Source organism: Thunnus thynnus, chromosome 13 (assembly GCF_963924715.1).
Source record: "Thunnus thynnus chromosome 13, fThuThy2.1, whole genome shotgun sequence".
Classification (NCBI taxonomy): domain Eukaryota; kingdom Metazoa; phylum Chordata; class Actinopteri; order Scombriformes; family Scombridae; genus Thunnus; species Thunnus thynnus.
The window spans coordinates 7,205,712-7,225,014 of record NC_089529.1 but is presented as its reverse complement, the minus strand read 5'-3'; the positions used below and the strand labels follow the sequence as shown (position 1 = coordinate 7,225,014).

General features: G+C 40.4%; 1 protein-coding gene and 2 non-coding genes across 7 annotated transcripts in view; all 3 read left to right on the top strand.

Annotated features, from left to right (window-relative positions):
- abr (ABR activator of RhoGEF and GTPase) overlaps positions 1–12,673 on the top strand; it is a 131,754-nt gene extending 119,081 nt beyond the window's left edge. For all 5 annotated transcript variants that reach the window (XM_067607562.1, XM_067607563.1, XM_067607564.1 and 2 more), the window contains 7 exons: positions 7,605–7,664; positions 8,047–8,156; positions 8,284–8,423; positions 9,257–9,391; positions 9,571–9,676; positions 9,860–10,013; positions 10,997–12,673. In XM_067607562.1, the coding sequence (XP_067463663.1) occupies positions 7,605–7,664; positions 8,047–8,156; positions 8,284–8,423; positions 9,257–9,391; positions 9,571–9,676; positions 9,860–10,013; positions 10,997–11,086 (795 nt within the window). In that variant the 3' untranslated portion in view covers positions 11,087–12,673. The remainder of the gene's footprint in view (positions 1–7,604; positions 7,665–8,046; positions 8,157–8,283; positions 8,424–9,256; positions 9,392–9,570; positions 9,677–9,859; positions 10,014–10,996) is intronic.
- On the top strand, positions 3,834–3,906 carry trnav-aac (transfer RNA valine (anticodon AAC)). The gene has a single exon. It is a non-coding gene; the product is annotated as a tRNA-Val (tRNA).
- trnav-aac (transfer RNA valine (anticodon AAC)) lies at positions 6,940–7,012 on the top strand. Its single transcript has one exon. It is a non-coding gene; the product is annotated as a tRNA-Val (tRNA).
- Positions 12,674–19,303: the final 6,630 nt, after the last annotated feature.

Below are 19,303 nucleotides of genomic sequence, written 5' to 3'. Positions count from 1 at the left end.
TTTGATCCTATCAGCTCTTCTACAATTCACCCTTTCTTCTCCCCTCTCGGCCTGCGTTTTCTGCCTTGAAATGGCGGTGAAGGCTGAGACGATAATGGCAATCACATACCATCATCACTTGAAACAGTGACAGGGTGCCGGAGGGTCTCTAGAAGTATCTGAAAATGTCAAAATCTGAAGTTTAAAAAGTAAAAAAAATATGTTTATGTTAAGGAAAGACAAGGTTAATCAGTGTTCTTTGGTACATACACTTTTTTTTTATTATTATTTTTCTCTCATCTGAACATTAATTATTTTACAGCTTCAACTGGCCACCTTCAAGTATTGTAGTAAAAATATGAAATGGAACTTTGTAACATACCAAGTATGAGGAAGGTTGACTTCAAGTGTTATTTTCAAAGGATTGGATAAAAGGGGGGCAGGGAAAGCTGACTTTAGGCCATATCGCTTCTTCTGTTTGTGTGCATCTGTGGCATGCATGTTATTCACAGGGCGTCAACAGTATTGTGGATGTTAAAGAATGCGTGAGGGTACGGGAAGCACACCGGGGAATTGTCCTCACTCCTTCAGCCTAAAGCGGCTACCTAATTAAGATGCGGTGTGATGAGATAGGAGGAAGAGGAGGGAGGAAGGGGCTGGCTGGCTGGCTGGCTGGGAACACTAATTGGACTAGAACCAGACATAAGGTATTGCAAATGTCCCAGCAAAAGAACAAATGATGATTAAGCTGTTGCTCTGTTGTAGCTGGAGGTTTTTTTGGCCGTGTGTTTAACATCATGTTCTTTTGGCTGATGACCTGTTTGCTGGACAGGTTGGGTTTTATTTTCTTTTGTGGAGTGTCAGCCAGCTTAGCCCAGAGAACAATGGAGCTGTCGTGCCGGCTTAACTATGGAAGAGAATCAGATCCAACCATTATCATCCGCCCTCATCCCACCTCTCGCCCCTGCTGTATTTTAGCCCACACACGAAATTATGCTCTTCCATTTGAGTATGTTGATTAGCGCAGATGAGATATTAGGGTTTCATCCCTCATGCATGCCTAAAATGCCAGCCAGTCCCCTAATGGCCTTTTATATAGGCCACATAAATCTCTGTCTGTCCCCGCCGGAGGGCATAGCTCTTTATTGGCCCCAATCCATCCTCATGTGCAGGATCTGAGATTGGTTAATGAGCTCCAGGAGGGGAGTGGCAGGTCAGTAAAGCATTCTCAGGTTGATACCCAGAATAACCCCCTCCTCGGATGAGTCCAGTCCCATCGCTTCTGGCTGTGCAGCAGGCCATATGCAGGGTGGCTTTAATCTCACTAGGCTGACAACGAGGCATTAATCATCTAATTAGACAATGGGAGTTAGGAGATGTTGGTTTCTGCTATATTCATCACATGCTTTAACAGTGGTCTGGGCTTAGGTAATGTAATGACAGGGGGGTTTATAGGGAAAACCCAAAGATGATGACTCTGGGTTACCACATGAATTCAGGGAAACTGAAACATTTATATGAAAAAGTCACAGGACATTTAGTTTATCACTTGCTTGGCACATTTGTCTCAATAGTTGTTGGTTTTCAGCTGTTTTTATGAAAGTTTTCCTCTGACCTAAAACATAACATCACCAAGCAGGAAGATTTTTCATCCAACTTAAGTCATCAAAGTCACCAAAAAACATGATGAATGTTACAACAGAGCTTAAGCGAGACGCATCCGATCATCTTACTGGCACTCGCTCGAGCAGTGACACATCCTACTTCCTCGGTTACTTTGTCGACTCTGTTGGGTAAACATACATAGAGATGATCTAATGGCTTACAAATGGTACACGCCGTTAGTTGTGGCAAAGATGACAAATGAGCTGAATAGTCAGGTAATGACTTAGCCCAGAACGACACAATGTTCCCATGAGGCCGTCGGCATCACCGTCAATCTGTCCAAGACAAACATGAGGGTTCATCAGAGGACAAAAATGTGGCTGAGATCCCGGTCTCTTGATAGCATATGTGAGTTTTGTCACTGCTGCACCAGATTAAATCTTTTTTTTTTTTTTTTAGTGGTTAGTCTGTATGTCAGAGGATGGAAGGTGACATTAACAGATCTTTGTGTGTGAAGAGTGTTCATGAAATAATTTTTTCTGCTTTTTTTTTTTACAGCAGAAGAAGACTTAAGCATTAGTTTTTTAAATGAAAGAATGATTGAGTGGGTTTTATTTGTGTCTGGGGTCAGAGTTCAGATAATCCATCTGGAGTTGATATCGTAGTTTAATTTGTTCTGACATCACTGGTTATACTGACCCCTTCATTTTTTCATCCTTTTTATTACTGACAAGCACTTGAATACATGAAGTACTTGTGTTTAATTTCAAATTCAAAACATTAAAGGGATATTTCTCTCTCACTGCAGTGCAGGATAACTCGCGATTCCGTGCGCATCAACGCTCTTACTCACCCAGGCTGCAGGCAGGGCCGTGTTGCATAAGTGTAGTACGTGTCTGTGTGTTACTGTTTACAAGCCCTATAAGAGAGTCACACAATGCCCGCAGAGATGCAAGACTACTCTGCAAATCACAACCCTGTGCCAGCTGAAAACCTGCTCCCATTGGTTCAAACAAGGAAGTGAGGGGAGAAGACAACATGGCAACCGAGTCAAAGACCTCTCATGGCAGTGGTGACATCAGCAGCTGCTGAGTAAAGAGGCCCGCTATTACTGATGCATATGTAAACATTATGCTTATGTGGTTCATTTGTCTAAAAATAGTCATGTTGCTCGTACTCGAAGCAAATACACTGCAGCGTGAAGTGATAGGTCAGGGAGGGGGGGGAAAAAAAGACTCAATCGTTGCACAAACAGTTCCTGTAATCCCACTAAAACCAGAGAACCATGCAGTTTGAGCTACGTTCTAATTAAAGGAGTAATAAAAGGCTTTCTGCAGCTGAATGAATATTTAATCAGCCAGAGCACAGCGATGTGATGAAACACAAAGGACAAATTAAATAGAATTCATTAATTTAGCATATCTAAAGATCGAGTTGTGTTTTGAATGTTGTCACCAGCATGCATTAGCTCTCCAGCACAGCAACAATGGGCTAATTAAGTGTGTAGGGATTTTATTATTAAAGACTGTACAAATCATTGCAGTAACGGACTTTTTAGCATAATGTCTTGTTCCATATCAGAACGCCTTTAGTTAGAGCTGCATAAACCAGTGTGCAGAACAAACAAGTATCCAAACCCCACACTTAATTGCAACCCTAAGATGAATTCTGAGAAGCATTTGATATATGACATAAAAATTAAATGAAGATGCAGGATTTTTACTTTTATTTTAAATGTATAGACTGTAAATCTTCCCTAATTGTAACTGAAGAAATCCCCAGATAAATATTTTCAGCATTCATTTCTCAAAAAAAAAGTTTTGCACATATTGCAGGTGTTTGTTTTGTGCTTGTGATGCTCGTCAGCAGTGAGAAATGCTTTCATGTATAGTATGCCGGTGGATCGATCACACCTCTGAAGGGCCCAGGGCCGAACATGTAAGATATGTATGGTCTTTTCAAGGCCGCATGGCAATACATGTGCTGAGCTCTCACTCCTCTTTTTCTGACAAATGAAGAACCTGGATCTATTATTCTCCTGCTGTAGTGCTGCATGTGCAGGAAATGTTGTGTAGGAAATGTAAACAGCTGTGGAAGGAGGGGGCAGACCTCTGACTATCCCGCTGTGTCGGTCTGTTGTTGCTGTCAGTCTCATACGGGCTGCAGCAGCACGGCTCACATGTCACTTCACACCAGTGAAGGAGGGCAGGGATTATGTGTGCAGAGCGGGGGAGAGAAGCTGTCAGCCAGTTCCCGTAGTGTAGTGGTTATCACGTTCGCCTAACACGCGAAAGGTCCTCGGTTCGAAACCGGGCGGGAACAGCTCTTTTTGTCTCTTTTGAGCCAAATAAATCAAGGAGCAAAAGTTGAATTTACAATAACACTGTTGGTTTTGAGTGAACAGTGTTGGTCTTGGTGTATGCAGTGGTTTAATGGTTAATAAAAAGGCTAAATCGGTGACTGACTCACCAGCTTATTATTTGATCAGAATAAGCAAAGCATTGCGCCTTTTTAAACAGATTTTGCAATGTCTTATGTTTCTTTTTTTCCACATTTTTACCAGTGTACTCATCGTCAAATCTAATCTTTAAGTAATCAAATTGTCTGAAAAGCATTCAAACCTAAACCAGTTTTCACTCAAAAGGCTCTGTCACCTCAAATCACCTTATGAATCCCCATAAAGGCAAATTAAGAATGTCAGGAAATGAAGTTTACCCTCTCTACCAAGTCTCTCATCGTTACAAATAATGAAGGAGGGAACTGACAGCTTGTTCTCCTGCACTGTCTATACAAAAGAAAGACCATGTGGTGGCAAAACACCCTGATTTATCTTATCTGCTTTGTTCTGTCCCCGTAGATCAGTCGGGGCAGAGTACAGGCTGTGTGTACTTCCTAGCTCACGGCTGTCTGCTGCGTCTTTGAAGTTTAGACTCCTGGTCGTGATATTTCTGCCTGTCTTCTGGTTGACTGACAGAAACTCCAACCAGGAGCTGGAAAGACGTACTGAAATCAACCATCGATCTTCTGTTGAGCCCTCAAGAGGGTCATATCACATGGCAGCCACATGCCTCCTGACATATTTCAAATGCTCAAACACACAGAAAAGTGATGAGAGGAGGATGTGTGTGTGTGTGTGTGTGTGAGCATACAGGGGTCAGGTTTAGTAGACCATATACACAGAGAAAGTAAATGGGCAGCAGCGTAACCAGCTGATCCCCAAACCTGGTGTACACTCAGAGACCTACATTATGAGCTACTTACTGTACAGAATGAGCAACATGCTGGCACACACACACACACACACACACACACACACACACACACTTATTGTATTCTATGTAAGGAAAAGGCTTCAAATGTGTACCGCCTACCAACTGGAATGCGTACAAATCAGTGTATGCAATGGTCCACTACATTTGAAGTATCTGTGTTTTTTTTGCTTCAGGCTGCAGTCTGCTCTGGCTTCTCCTCAATCATATATTCTCAGTAGCTTTCATGGCCGTACAAAGAGAGCTTTGACACCAGACTGATGCGATCCTAATCGGAACCATATAAGCCTGAGGATGTCTTTAAAAAAAAAAAAAGAAAGAAAACACGAGACACGTTCTGACTTTTATCTTTTCCTTGACATGTGCATCAATGTGCACACATACTGTAGATGCTCATGTGCTTATAATCTCCTTCATGCAGGAAGTTGATCATTGTACTTTTCAGCTTTTTGGACTGAGATGAAAGGCGACTGCTCTTCTGAGAGTCCTTAAAAGGTCTAATGAGGTCTTAATATATAGAAAATCAGCTAAAAGTGAGGCTTTAAAATGTATCCTTTGCACTGTCTTGTCTATTTTTAATCTTATTTGCTATAAACATCATTATATCTTTGGTATAATAGTCTATGATAGTTACACTGTCAGATTTAGACAAGTATAACACACTTTATTTCTTTATTTTGGCTTTTAATAGGTCTTGAATTGAAATCTAGGCCTGCTCTGTTACCTGCTGCCCTCTTCCTGCTGCTTCCCCAGCTGAGCTGTCACTTAGCATAAAACCTTAAATCCTCCCGCCGCTTTGTTTAAACCAGCCAACTGGACACATCCCTCCATAAGTCACAATTCATTTCCAACAAAGCTGTTTCCTATCACGCAACCCTTCTCCTGACATTTTGCTCTTTATTCTGAACGTAATATTTAGCATGAACTAAATCAGTTTTCTTCGTGCAGCCTCCTTAGCCAAGCTGTTTGCAGTCATCCCTTTAAACCAACTCATTTCCCAGGAAAGGAAAGGGGGGAAATGGGCCAAGTTCCTCTCTAAGTATTTTTTAATAAAAGGAGTCCAGTTGAGGATACGGTTTCGAGAGGGGTCACTGAGTGTAACTGCTGCCTGTAAAGGATCCTCTTTGTTTTTACAACCCTTATCCAACCCTATGCATTCATTTTTAATCAGCTTTTTTTTTTTTAGAAATTAGCAGAGGGCAACAGGGAAGAAATCAGCAGGAGGAACAGTTTTTGTTTTTTCAGTGAGTCTACTTCGAGGGGGTTACGTGAGGCGTCAGCAGTGAGTCCTGGATCCTTGCCCGGTTCTCTTCTTGGAAGTAGCTGTGTAAAGACCCGATTGCGGTGATTACCTGTCCGTCGTCTCAAACCCACACCCTGCTAGGAAAACAGGCTTTAACGATTATAGGAATGCGTGAAACCGATGCCAAATGGCCTTTTTATGAGGTGATGAAACACACTCACTGAGAACTTTTAATGGTTTCAGCCTAATGCCGACAATAAGAGAAGCGTGCTGCCCTTGTGCTCACCCAACATTCATTATTATAAATTGAGCTTGTCACTATGCCGGATAGTAATAACATAACTGAAGTGCAGACACTGAAACAGCCTATAAAAAAGACATTAGCTGTTGTGGCCTCACTTAGCGGGACTCCAGGAGACTTAAAACAAGTTTCCATCTATCATGTCTTAGAGGGCATCAAGGGACGTCTGATGAAGACTTTGAGAATGTGTGTGGTAAAGTAGGCCAAGCGTCTGAGGAAATCTGGAGTCCTTGTCGGACCCCCGAGAGACTGCCAAGGGCATATGTGGGAAACATAAGTGGTATCATTCTTTCCCAAACTAGACTTGGTGACTGTAAAGCACGAAAACCCAACAACAGCAGCTAGACTTTGATCTGGTCCAGAGGTTAGACATGTGTGGAGAAGTTCAAAGCTAAACTTCTGTCACCTTCTTCTCACCTTTAAACTTTGTCAATAGCAGCTTTGCTTTTCTTGTCCGAACATTTACATGGTTACAGACAATCTCTCAGTCAGGTCTTTCTCAATACATGTATGCAGAGAGGGAGAGGGAAAGCCATCAGCCAGTTCCCGTAGTGTAGTGGTTATCACGTTCGCCTAACACGCGAAAGGTCCTCGGTTCGAAACCGGGCGGGAACAGCCCTTTTTTTCTTTCCTCCGCCCCGATGGTGTATTTGTTTTTAAGTAAAACAAATAGAGCAGAAAACGTGGAAGTTAAAGTGCAAAAAGCTCTGAATGCAGTCACACTACTGCTCCTCCTTCCTCACAAGCGGGTCGAATCACATTTCACTTCACCAGTTGTCGGCCTCTTGGGAGTTCAGCACTGCTCAGAAAAAGACATTCTGAAGCAAGTTTGAGTTTCCCATTATCATGATTTTAGTGTATATAAGTGTAGACAAGCATGTCTGGGAGCACGCACCGAGATGGTAAAAGCTGACTTCCTTTTTTTTGTTGTAAAAATATTCTCCACGATTGATGTGGTGTCATATCACATAATCAAAACCCTTAACTTCCTCTTTGTGAGTGTACAGGTAGTGACTCTCTCTTCTATTGTTTTCCCATAACAATATCTTGCAGAAATGGGACTTTTCTGTGCTGACTCTCATCATCTGATGATTTGATGTAGCAACGTCGTCTTCTGGGAAACTCTGTGAATGAATTAAGTAACGTAACCTTATTTGGTCAAACATCTTATCATCCAATGTATCTCTGTCTCTGTTGTGTCTTTCAGCTGGATCCTCAGACGGTGCAGTCCAAGAACTGGCACATGGACGTCATAGAGATGAACGGGGTAAAGACACAAGCGATTTGAAATCAACTTTAGATTATGACATACACTCTGTGGTGACATATGTTATGTTTGGCAGGAGCGATGTAAAGTTGGCCAGCTTTTCTGTTTGGACAATGTTTTTATTCAGCAGTCTTAACAACACTGTATCCTCTTACATCCCTGCAGGAGAGTCAAATAGGTTTAGATTGTTATATTTAGTTGATTAAGTGTTATGTCCTCAAAAGTACAGACATTTTATGTACACAGATTTTTAAAAAGAACTTGATAATATGAAGAGATCTGTTAATAGCTTTGAGATTCAAACTATATTCAGAATTGACATCTGTTTGGCTCTAATGTTGTTTTTTTTTAAAAACCCAAATGTTAAAATGTCTGTCAACAGATCAAAGTGGAATTCTCCATGAAGTTTACAAGTCGGGATCTAAGCTTGAAGAGGACGCCGTCCAAAAAACAGAGCGGGGTGTTTGGAGTCAAAATCAACGTGGTGACAAAGTAAGTATGTTCCAAAAATGGGGCTGTTACCTTTTTAAAGCTGAATTGTTTACATGTCAACAGTAGAAAATCTGTATAACTTCACTCACATCATCAGAGAATTAACACGACTGTTAAACGTCCACAGGCGCGAGCGCTCCAAGGTGCCTTACATCGTCCGCCAGTGCATTGAGGAAGTGGAGAAGAGGGGGATCGACGAGGTGGGAATCTACAGGATCTCAGGGGTGGCCACGGACATCCAGGCCCTCAAATTAGCATTCGACACCAGTAAGACTCCACTCACTGTCTCTCTGTGTTATCTTTCTCTCACATCATCTTGTCTGGAGATCAAATTTAACAGTTTTTCTTTGTCAGTACTATGTAGTACCAGTAGATTACAGTAAATAAACCCAGAAACATATTTTAATTTCCCTCTAAGATGATAGTTTGAATAATCAATCCTTTCCTTAAAAGTCTTAAATAGATTTTCATATCTTGAAGGTCTTAAATTTTGAGTTGATGCATAGTTGCGTGAGGAATATTTCCCCACAGGATTCACTAATTTAAATATGATCAGTCATCAAGCATTTAGCTACTTTGTCCATAATAATTTCCTGTAAATGTAATGTGTGCACAGAGGCTGTATGTGTATGTTTTGGAAAAAGACTTTCTGATGTCATAGTAACCGAGGCCTTTGCTCACAGTTGTTTAGCGAAGAGATTTGTGAGAATTGGCAGTCAGGGAGGCCAGGGGACAGAGATGAGGAGCAGCAGCTGTCAAGTGTTCAAGTGTTATAATACATTTTTATAATGATAATACATTTTATTTATAGAGCACTTTTCAGGGTACTTGAAGACACTTAACACGAGTTAAAATGATCATAGAAAAATGTTGTATAAGAGCCTCTTAGTGTCAGTCACAACTGCTTTTACATCACTAAGAGCGGACTGAGCAGAGGCTGCTATCACCTTTCATTCTCTTGTCTGCATCTGTCTCTGTCTGGACGTGGGGTTATTTAGAGATTATATCATTCCTGGAGACGAGGGAGAGGAGAGAGCAGCTGAGTTATTGTGAGCCTGTAATAATGTGTTCTGTTTATAATGTGTGTGTCTGGCCTGTAGATACCAAAGATATCCTGGTGATGCTGAGCGACATGGACATCAACGCCATCGCAGGAACGCTCAAGCTGTACTTCAGGGAGCTGCCGGAGCCTCTGCTCACCGACCGCCTCTACCCGGCCTTCATGGAGGGCATAGGTATGACCTTTTACCCCACTCCCAAACTTCCACATTAGCCCAGGAAGTGTTTGTCATCAGTGAGCCATTATAGAGGTTTACAAGAGAGTTAAAGTTGCCCAGCTGGATCAGATGAGGGCTAAAGTTTAAACGCTGTCTTTCCATAATTGGATCTGACATCTTTGTCCTCTCCTCCGCAGCTCTCTCAGACCCGGCTGCCAAGGAGAACTGCATGATGCACCTCCTGCGCTCCCTGCCTGACCCCAACCTCATGACCTTCCTCACTCTGCTGGAGCACCTCAAACGGTACACATACACTCACACACTAGCCATGGAAAAATCAGCTTCACATTCACACTCAAAAGCTTCCCAGTAGAACCGCAGTCATCTACAGTACACATTCTCCACCGTGCAGTTTCTGTCGACATTTGTAACGACCGTCGCTGTCACTTTTAACCCCGTCCTGCCTGTTGGCGTGTGTTCCTGCAGGGTGGCTGAGAAGGAGCCCATCAACAAGATGTCCCTCCATAACCTGGCCACTGTGTTTGGCCCCACTCTTCTCAGGCCCTCAGAGTCAGAGAGCACGAAGGGACAGCACATCACCTCCGCCTCTGACATCTGGTCACACGACGTCATGGCACAGGTACCTACACACACTTTACGGTCGCAGGTGTATGTGAATATACTGTCGTTGATAGAGGGAAACTGAGCGTATGCAGTGAGTGACAGACTGGTGCGTACATGCATATTTCCTCGGTCTGCGCACATGTTTTTCCAGATGAATTTTACTCCCACGACGCTAAGTGACCCGTGTCACTGCGGTCTATTCCCCCAGCTGTATTTAGGCTCCAGGACATCCATTCATCCCTACTGAGAGATGAGTTTCCTGTGCACAAATGTCTTTTCTTGGCAGAAAAAAGAACAACATCCAGAGTAAATCATCATAACTGGGGCAGCGTGCACATGTAGCAGGCCCCGTCTGTCTAACAGTGAAGCTGAGTGTTTGTATTGGGGCATATTTAAAAGTATACACAACGTCAAACACCCTTGAAAGATGCTTCCGCCTGCATATCCTGAATATACAATAATCTCATACTGAGACATGAGACCTCTTTCTAATAAAAGAACCCATCTAGCAAAACTGAAGAGAGGGTAGCAGTTGTTCCTACATGCTTTTAAGCTCACTGACTCACAAAATACACTTTGTCTGAGTAGTAAAATACATATTTTAAATTCAGTTACAAGCTAGAAACTCATTTATCTGGTGAGCCTCTTACAGCATTAAACAAACAGTAAATCAAAAACTCAATTTTCCAGACATGTGCTCGTCTGATGAAACTGATTAAAAGGGAGATTAAGGGAAATTTATGGAGTGGACTGAAGGGGAAACATTAGACTGATTCACCTGTTTTCATAAAGCAGATTGTCTAGACTTTACAAAATTTCAAAATGTTTGCAGACTGCCAGAACCTTTCCTACATATTAAATCGGTTAATCATGGAAAACTTATTTAAACTGTATTAGTCACATTGAGGTATGAGCAGACAGACAACCAGGATAATGTGGGTTCATTTCAGATGTGGATAAGATGACTGTAAAGTTTCATCTCTTTCTGTCTCCTCTTAGGTCCAGGTGCTGCTCTACTACCTGCAGCATCCTCCCATCTCCTTTGCCGAACTGAAGCGCAACACGCTCTACTTCTCCACTGACGTCTAATCCCCACCCACCTCCCTCAGGGCGACTTCTGGAGACGAGAGAGAGTGAGAGACTCCATACGAACCTTTCGGTCCCCGCCGCTCGGTCCTCCCGCCTCGCCTCTTCTCCCAGCGGGCGGCTCGTCTCGACTGTACAGCCCCCATTCCCCCACCCACATCCTTCCCGTCTACTCCAAAACAGCCCTTAATCAACCTTCTTCTCCCCCCCCCCCCCGTCCTGAAAAGAGATGAAGCCGAGTACGTAGGGAGGTGGTGAAGGAGATTTCCTGGTTGTCTAGTAGTCACGTGTCATGTCATGTTTGTAATGTGAGGAGAGCAGAGCCCCCACCCCCCCCTCCCCTCCCCTCCCCGCCTCCCACCGACATGATGACAAGGCATTCTCGGACCGCAGTGGGAAAGGTCAGGTGGCGGTGGTAGTGAGGGGGTTCTGGAGGCCACGGTCCTTCAACACAGGATCATACACAGGGATGTGTGTGTTGGCGTCATCTAGGGAGCCTTTTCCAGACACTGGTTTCATGATCTCAGAAAACCGGTCGACTCGCAACCTCCAGCGTGACACTTTTTTTTTTTTTTTTTCCTGATCAGAGGCATTCCAGAAAAAAATGGCATTTACGTGTTTTATAACTATGTTCAACAGCTGTTTCATTTCCTTTTTCTTGTCTTTCTGGCTTTGTGCATGTGGTGGAGGAGGCCGGGTGTGTGAGAGACAACTTGGATGTACATACGTGAGTGAGTGAGTGAGTGCGTGTGTTTGTGTTTAAGGGACTATGAGAACTTGTGAGGTTTAGAAGTGGGTGGGAAGCCGTCCTAATAAATGACTGGCGACGCGTCTCTCTGTGCTGACAAACGAGAGGACTGCCCTCCCCAGTGAGTCTTGGCCAAATTAGCCCTATTTATTTTAAATATATATAATATGTGTGCCTGTACAGTTCTGTGCAACTAGAGAAATGCTCTAAGGAGTGTGTTTTTTGAAGTTTATTCAGGTAGTGATGTTATTTTTAGTCTGATTTTCTCATTCACCATGTCCATGGTTGGTAAGCTGTACTGAAAAGATCATCAGAAAGTCTGCCAATGAATTTCAGATCACTTTGTAGAGGAGAAGGGGCACTCTGTGACATGAGGGTTGTTGGGGAAAAAAAACACAATGAATGGAACATTTAGCTTTTTTTTTCTTGTTGTTGCATTGCAAGCCTGTTCCAAGTGTCTTACTGCACCGGTATAATCTATAGGATGATTTGTGTAGTTGCCCTCATTGCATGTTCAGCTTGTCAATCAAACCAGGCCGGGTAACACAAAGGTAGGTGGTCTCTGCTACTGTAGGCCCTCGCTAAGACCAACAACAGCCCATCTCTGCTCTGTACAAAGCCAACCTTTCTGCTATCAAGCCTGCGACATATCTTAAATACTGTAAGCACTGCTAGATCAGTACTATTTGATATTTTTAATATAAGATTAAAATAAAATAAAAAATGTTGTATTTTACTTCATTTGAGAAGAATTTCAATATACTGTAATATTGAGGCTAAATGTCAATGTGAACTTTTTCCCCCTTTTTTTTAGTAAAATAAAAGTTACCAAAACACTCTGACTTTGTGTCCGTCTGTGATTTAAGATCTTTGATATAAATAAAACTGTCCTCTGAATGTAAAACTGCACTGTATGGTCATGTGAATTTATAGTGGATCGTTTTCAGCCAACTTGCACAGATATATCAGAATAATGACTTCTTTCTGTATTTCTTCTATGTAATATACTTAAATAATTCACCACATGATCAGAGATGTTGGTAGTGTAGTTCTTCCTGAAAGATTGAACCATATTTGGATCTGTATTTTCAGATCTTTGCATATTGCACCACCTGGTGGTCAAATTTACAAACTGTTGAAAGTGACCTCCAGTGACAGATTTAACTCACATGACTGTCGATTTGCTGTTAATCTTCAAATATGTTGATATATTTAGATCTGCTGAAAACTGCTTTATCATATGTGCACATTTGTACCATGAGTTGAAGGAAAGTATTTATATGCACATCATGTAGGTGCAAGGCTAATAGAAAGCAGTGTCAATGAAAATAGGTAATGCCTGCACATTTACTCCAAGCCACAAAATTTAATCTGGACATTTCAATCCTACTCTGATCTTGTTTAGGTCAGAATGTGGACATCCAACCTGCCCAGGGTGATAATCATCTAATCATTCAATAAAGTACATAGAAAAGAGCAGGAATACCAAGGCCATACTTCAAAATCAATAGACCAAAAATATCACAAATATCAAAAGATACATCTAATATATAAACATTTCATCACATTCATCATCACATATATCACAATATCACGTATGTTCACAAAGATATAGTAAGCTAGAAAAAAGGAACCTCAAATTCTTGTACAGAAAGCAGATCTTTTAACAATATCAAATATGTATGTCAGAAACTAGAAATATAAACATATAAATCCATCAAGAAGCCACCAACATTTTTTATACTTCAGAGAAAATGTTTAATTTCATATTCTTGATTCAGACCTCTGGGTGTAAGAGTCTGAAGAACATTTTCGCCTTATATCATCCACAAAAACTCATTTCAGTCCTGCAAACGTGAGCAACAACACTGAGGCTCAGTGTACCGACGAGGTCCAAACTTTGGATCTAAGTTGCCCTGCAGCATGACTGAGGGTCTTCATGTAAATCTCGTGATAAGATTGTAACGGATCAGTTACAAGAAGCCCTGCAGCCAATGATGTTCTTCATGTCTTAGATGTGTGTGAAATCTACATGGATGGACGATAACATGGACATGGATGCCTCTGGTCTGTTACAATTAAAAATACATTTTACAGGACGTCTACAGACATGTATCAGTTAAAATCATCTGTACTGTATATCCTTATTGAACTCATTTAAGATTTTTTATTTTTTATGAATAATATCCCAAATAGCATATATTATAGGATATATATAGTATCAATTGATATTGTCAACATAACTGTAAGGGAAATATATAGTAAACTTTTCTCTAACATGCAACAATATATTGAAGTATATATAATCTTGGATACAATGAATGATGGGTAGTCTTAATCACAACATGTTGTACATGAAACTGTGATGATTGATGTGATTCAGCTCTGACGTGTCCCCTCTGGAGACCTGCTATTGGTTGATTCAGTGCTGGAGGGAGGGCACTGTGGGTAGACATGATTGTAGTCTTTACTTTAAGAGTCACTGCAGTCAGCGCTGAAGAATCACACTTAAACTTTTGCTGGAAATTACTTTGGTTTCTTATTGCAAATCCACCTACAGCCCACTTTTTACAAGGGACTTTCTGACTCAAATTTTAGGATCAATCTTAAGACCGTTACTTAGAAGTTTTATTCATACAGTATCAGCCCTGGGACCTCAGCTCATTTTAACTAAAGTGTTCTAAAAAGGTGAGTGTACTTGAAATATCAAGTTTAAGTTTGCTCAACTAGTCGGTTCAATCAGTCAGGCTATGTGCGGCCCCTGCAAAGATGCAAAGGTAACCCCATAGAGGCAACAAGAGCCATCCACCACCTACAGAGACATTTGCCTCATCTTTTACCCTGCTTGTACAGTTTATCAGATTTACTTTTGGGTTAACTAAATGAAGTGCAGATTAAATTATTGTTTAACATTGTTGGCAGCTCTATTGGACACAGAGACTATTAGAAAGCAAACATTAGCTCGTTACCAGCTGCAGTTTTATTACCTTTTACATGTACATGTATATACATATTATGGCCAATTTTAGAACTTGTGTGACTTTCCCAGTTAGATATTTAATGTAGATAAACAAGCAACATTATTTCAAAAAATGTTTTCAATCCATGGAAGCCAACTGGGCTTTTTTCTACCTTTGCTTTGTTTTAGATATTTGACTTTCAGGGGTTTGACTGATAAAGCGTCATTTTCAGCTATGACTCAAATGATCCTCTCACTGACTTTATCAAACCACAAAATGATAATGGTTAAGCCACCACCATCAGTGGAAGAATACAAAGCAGTCACTGCTAAATATCATTTAATTTTTGAGTGTAATTATTTTTTTTAGTACATTTTAATGAATTTTTAATTTATACTTATAAAATATGAGCCAATGTCATTGAATTGTTCATTCTTTAACTATAACATATTCTTTTCATGTGGTTGTTTATCGTGGGCTGAGAATCAGGGTTTTAGGGACACGTCGTGCCCTCATACACATCACCTGGTCATCTGGTTAAAACACACAACACAGAGACTGTGGTAGAAAGAAAAACAAAAGGCCTGTAATAGTCACAGAGAAAACTTAATGCATGTTGGAAGAATGTTATATAGAAGGTTGTTTCACATTATTTGTTATGTTATGTCATTATTTATTTTATATTTTACAATTTCTGCTTATACTACCTTCATCAGTAGTTATTGTATGATAAAAGCACAGTACTAAGTCTATTTGTTACAGTTTTATTGGATAAGAGTTAAGTGTTAAGTAACATGTTAATATTCACCATTCTAATACAAAGTAGACCAATACTAAACATTCATTCATTATGAATTTAATATTACAGCATTTTTGAATGTTCTTTGTTGTTGATGAATCAACTTTATGTGGTGCTGTTAGAAAATAAAAACTGTTTTGTGGGCAAATTACACAGTTCAAGACTTTGAATGAGCTTAAAATGTGAGTAAGATGAACTACTCCTGAAAGAATGACCTGGCTGCCAAAAGTAAGTTGATTCAACAAGAAGTTTGTTCAACAGGTGATATTAATACAAGTTTGTTGGTTTGACATTTTACGTTGTCTCAATTAGGATTTACATATGTACAACATGAACTGACTTGTTGGTATAACTAAAAACTTGTTGATAAAACTTAAAGTATCAAGTTGATAGAACTGTTTGGTCAGCTTCACCTTTGTCATCCCAACTTATTATTTTAAGTAGAGGTTACTCAGATAAAAGTGCAAACCTTGTTTGCCTGACTCAAGATTTTAAGGCAACCAGGTCACAAATTATTTTAAGTTGAACCAGCTTGTTTGTTTTTACATGTACTTGAATATTTCCATTTTATGCTACTTTGTACTTATATTACTCACAGTCACTAGTCACATTTCTGAGGGCAATATGGATCTTTTTCATGGCAGATATTTTAAAATGTCATACCAGGAGAAGTACAGGTGTAATTAATAAGATTAATCATGGCTGCATTCCAATTACATGTGCAGGTTTCAGGCCTCCTATTTGGCTAACTGGTTTGGCATACTGGGGCACCTAAATGGTACGAAGCCATCGTTAATGTTATAAGTAACACCTGTGCTTTTCCTGCTATGACAAGTCAAAATGTCTGCTGTTAAATAGTACTATTGTTCTACATTTATCTGACCGCTATAGTTACTAGTTACTTTGCACACCGTTGGGCCCCTGGCGTTTTCGTGCTCGGGCCCTAATCAACAACATGGCATGATCACAAAGTCTGTTTAATATTCATCTGGTTTGTTGTTATTACTGCTGGTAAATGGAAATGTTAGTTTGCATTTTTAACTCTTTGTCGCAGAGATTTGCCCCAAACTTGTCTTTTTAGACATCAAACTACATACTCTATGTACTAACTAGTCCGTTTACTGACAGCAGACATTTATGTCTTCTAAAAAAACTGCACATATGAATTACAACTTAATGCAATAAAACTGTTTGTTTCCGTTTTAACTTGTAATTGTTTTCTGCATCCTGTTGTGTGTTTTTATCATCAGACTATCAGCTGCTGCAGGAGACATTTCTGACAGCTGCACATCAATATCTTTGCTCTCTTTCTCTCTCTATTGTTTTCAAATTCGTTGTATTGTCATGATCATTAGTACAGTATTTGCTGAGTCAGGTTGTATTAGAGTTAAATGTCAGTAATAACTCTGAACGTAAGGACGAAATACCACAAATGATTTGCACATTACTGCAAAGCTACTGAAATGAAAGAAAAACAAATCGTACAAATAATTGAACAAACTAGTATAAATAAATGTTATTTTAAAATTTGATTTAAAAACTCTCTCACACGCATGCGCGTGCGTCATCGATGAGCAAACCGAGGTTACGTCATGCCAACAGAACCTTGATTCCTCACTTTGCACCTGAACTTGGACCCGAGTGGACCTATTGCAAAGCTTGGATACTGGAAAGTGAACTCTTGGAAAACTCTTCAACTCTAAAGCGGATCTGGTTGGAAAACAAAACTACTTGGATCTCTGAACAACTACTTGGACTTCTGAACTCTTGTGGACAACTGAACAAGTTGGAAATGGCCCTCGGAGGACCCCTCTCCACTGGTGACCACCTGCTGACTGGAGTCGCCCATGAGATGGACCGTGACCCGGCAGGTAAGACCAATTTAAAATTTATATTTTACTTATGATTTATTCATTATTTATCTCCAAGAAAGCTTTGAAACCAATCTTAGAGTAAAAATTAATGTCACTTTTAGAGTTTAAAGGTGGACAGTTCATAGCATGTAAAAAACACAGATTTGGTGAAAACAGACAGTTATTCGACGATTTCTCCGTGTAAAATGATTATTTATTGGATAGAACGAATGAAATATCCCGGGACAGGTGTGGAATGTGTAAACAATTAGTGTAGTGATTTGAAACACTGTTATTTTGGTTTCAATGCATCAAATTGTCCAAAACTAGCATTGAAATTATGGAAAAAAGATGGCGACTGGGCCAAATTTCGGAAAATGCCAAAATTATGTTCTTGTCTCGCACCATGGAGACGCTGGAACTCTGAGCTCCAGACGTCAGAACGTCAGGACGTACAGGTGTAAACAGACCTGGTCCGGTTCTTCTACTGCTTGTTTTGATTGTTGAAGCTTAATTGGAAAAAAAAAAAAATCCGGAACTTTGCCGAATAATTAAAAAAAAAAAAAAAATCATTTACGTTTCAAAGTTCATCACATTTTAAACTAATTTCAAGATATTCATCAACATGGAGGAGAAAAAGTGAAGCATGTCTGACTGTTTTTGGGTTCACAATCAGCACTGTTGCGTTCAATCATTATATAGTTTGTACTTGACATGTTGGTATTTTCATAACATTGAAACGCGATCTGTTTGTTCGTTTGTTGTTTTATTTTTCGAGGGAGAAGACAGAAACGTGCAGCTTTAAGGTTCTGCGTGTGCGCGTCCTGCGTCCAGGATGCCGCCGACTCCTGCACGTCCTGACGGTTTGTATCACATTATCACAGTTTTTCTTGTGATCCGTGTCTAGAACAGAACCCAGCCCCCTCTCTGTTTTCTCATTTACCCCGTTATCCAATTTCCCCTTTCATAAATTCTCGTCCAAAGAAAGGATTTGTAGCCTGCAATAATAATTCAGATCAAAAAAAGAAAAGTGGATAGAGCCGGTGCGTTAAAGCGCAGGGCGCGCAGGGAGCTCAAAGTCTCCTGATTTAGAAGTTTATGTGCGCCTTATACTTAAAAACATTTTAACTGTGAGCCCTACAGTGTTGCGGGCACATTATCACTATTATGAGTATATTTTATTTTTCTGCAAAGTTGCCAGTGCTCATAATTCAGAACGGTTTAAACCTTCATTTACTGGGCAGCTTAATATGTGACAACAATTTGATAATTCGTGATCAGCTCTTGATAAAATGATAATCACGTCAGTGGTACAAATTTACTTTTCATCATCAGACGTCAGCTAAATAAAATTCAATTCAGAGTTGATTTGAAATATGAAAACATGCAGCCCGACTTTCAGCGGCTTTTTACATCCAAAACATACATAACCACATGAGTTTTGATGATATTTCATAGTTATAGTTCTTATATGTTTATATTTTTTCTAATTTTAACTTTGATTGTTGGTTATTTAGTCCAAATATTTGATGTTATGTTTTATATATAGAAATGCTTTAGATTTGAAATCAAGTTCTCATGTGATGTGTCTCTTTTCCCATCAGGTGGCTCCTTTCAGCGTGTCGACTACCTTGTCGAGTGTCCTGCAGGAGACGGCGTCCCTGAAGTCATCAGGATCCTGGACCACGATGATGACAACAATCTCCCCATCTGCATCTCTTCTGACAAGAAGGAGGAGGGTGAGGTTGCGGTAAGTATTGTACGTACAGGTGGAGGTAAGGACGTTCCTCCGTTCTCTTCTGATGAAGAGAGTGATGAAGAGGAGGATGAAGACACGGAAGACAGTGAGGGCTGGTCTGA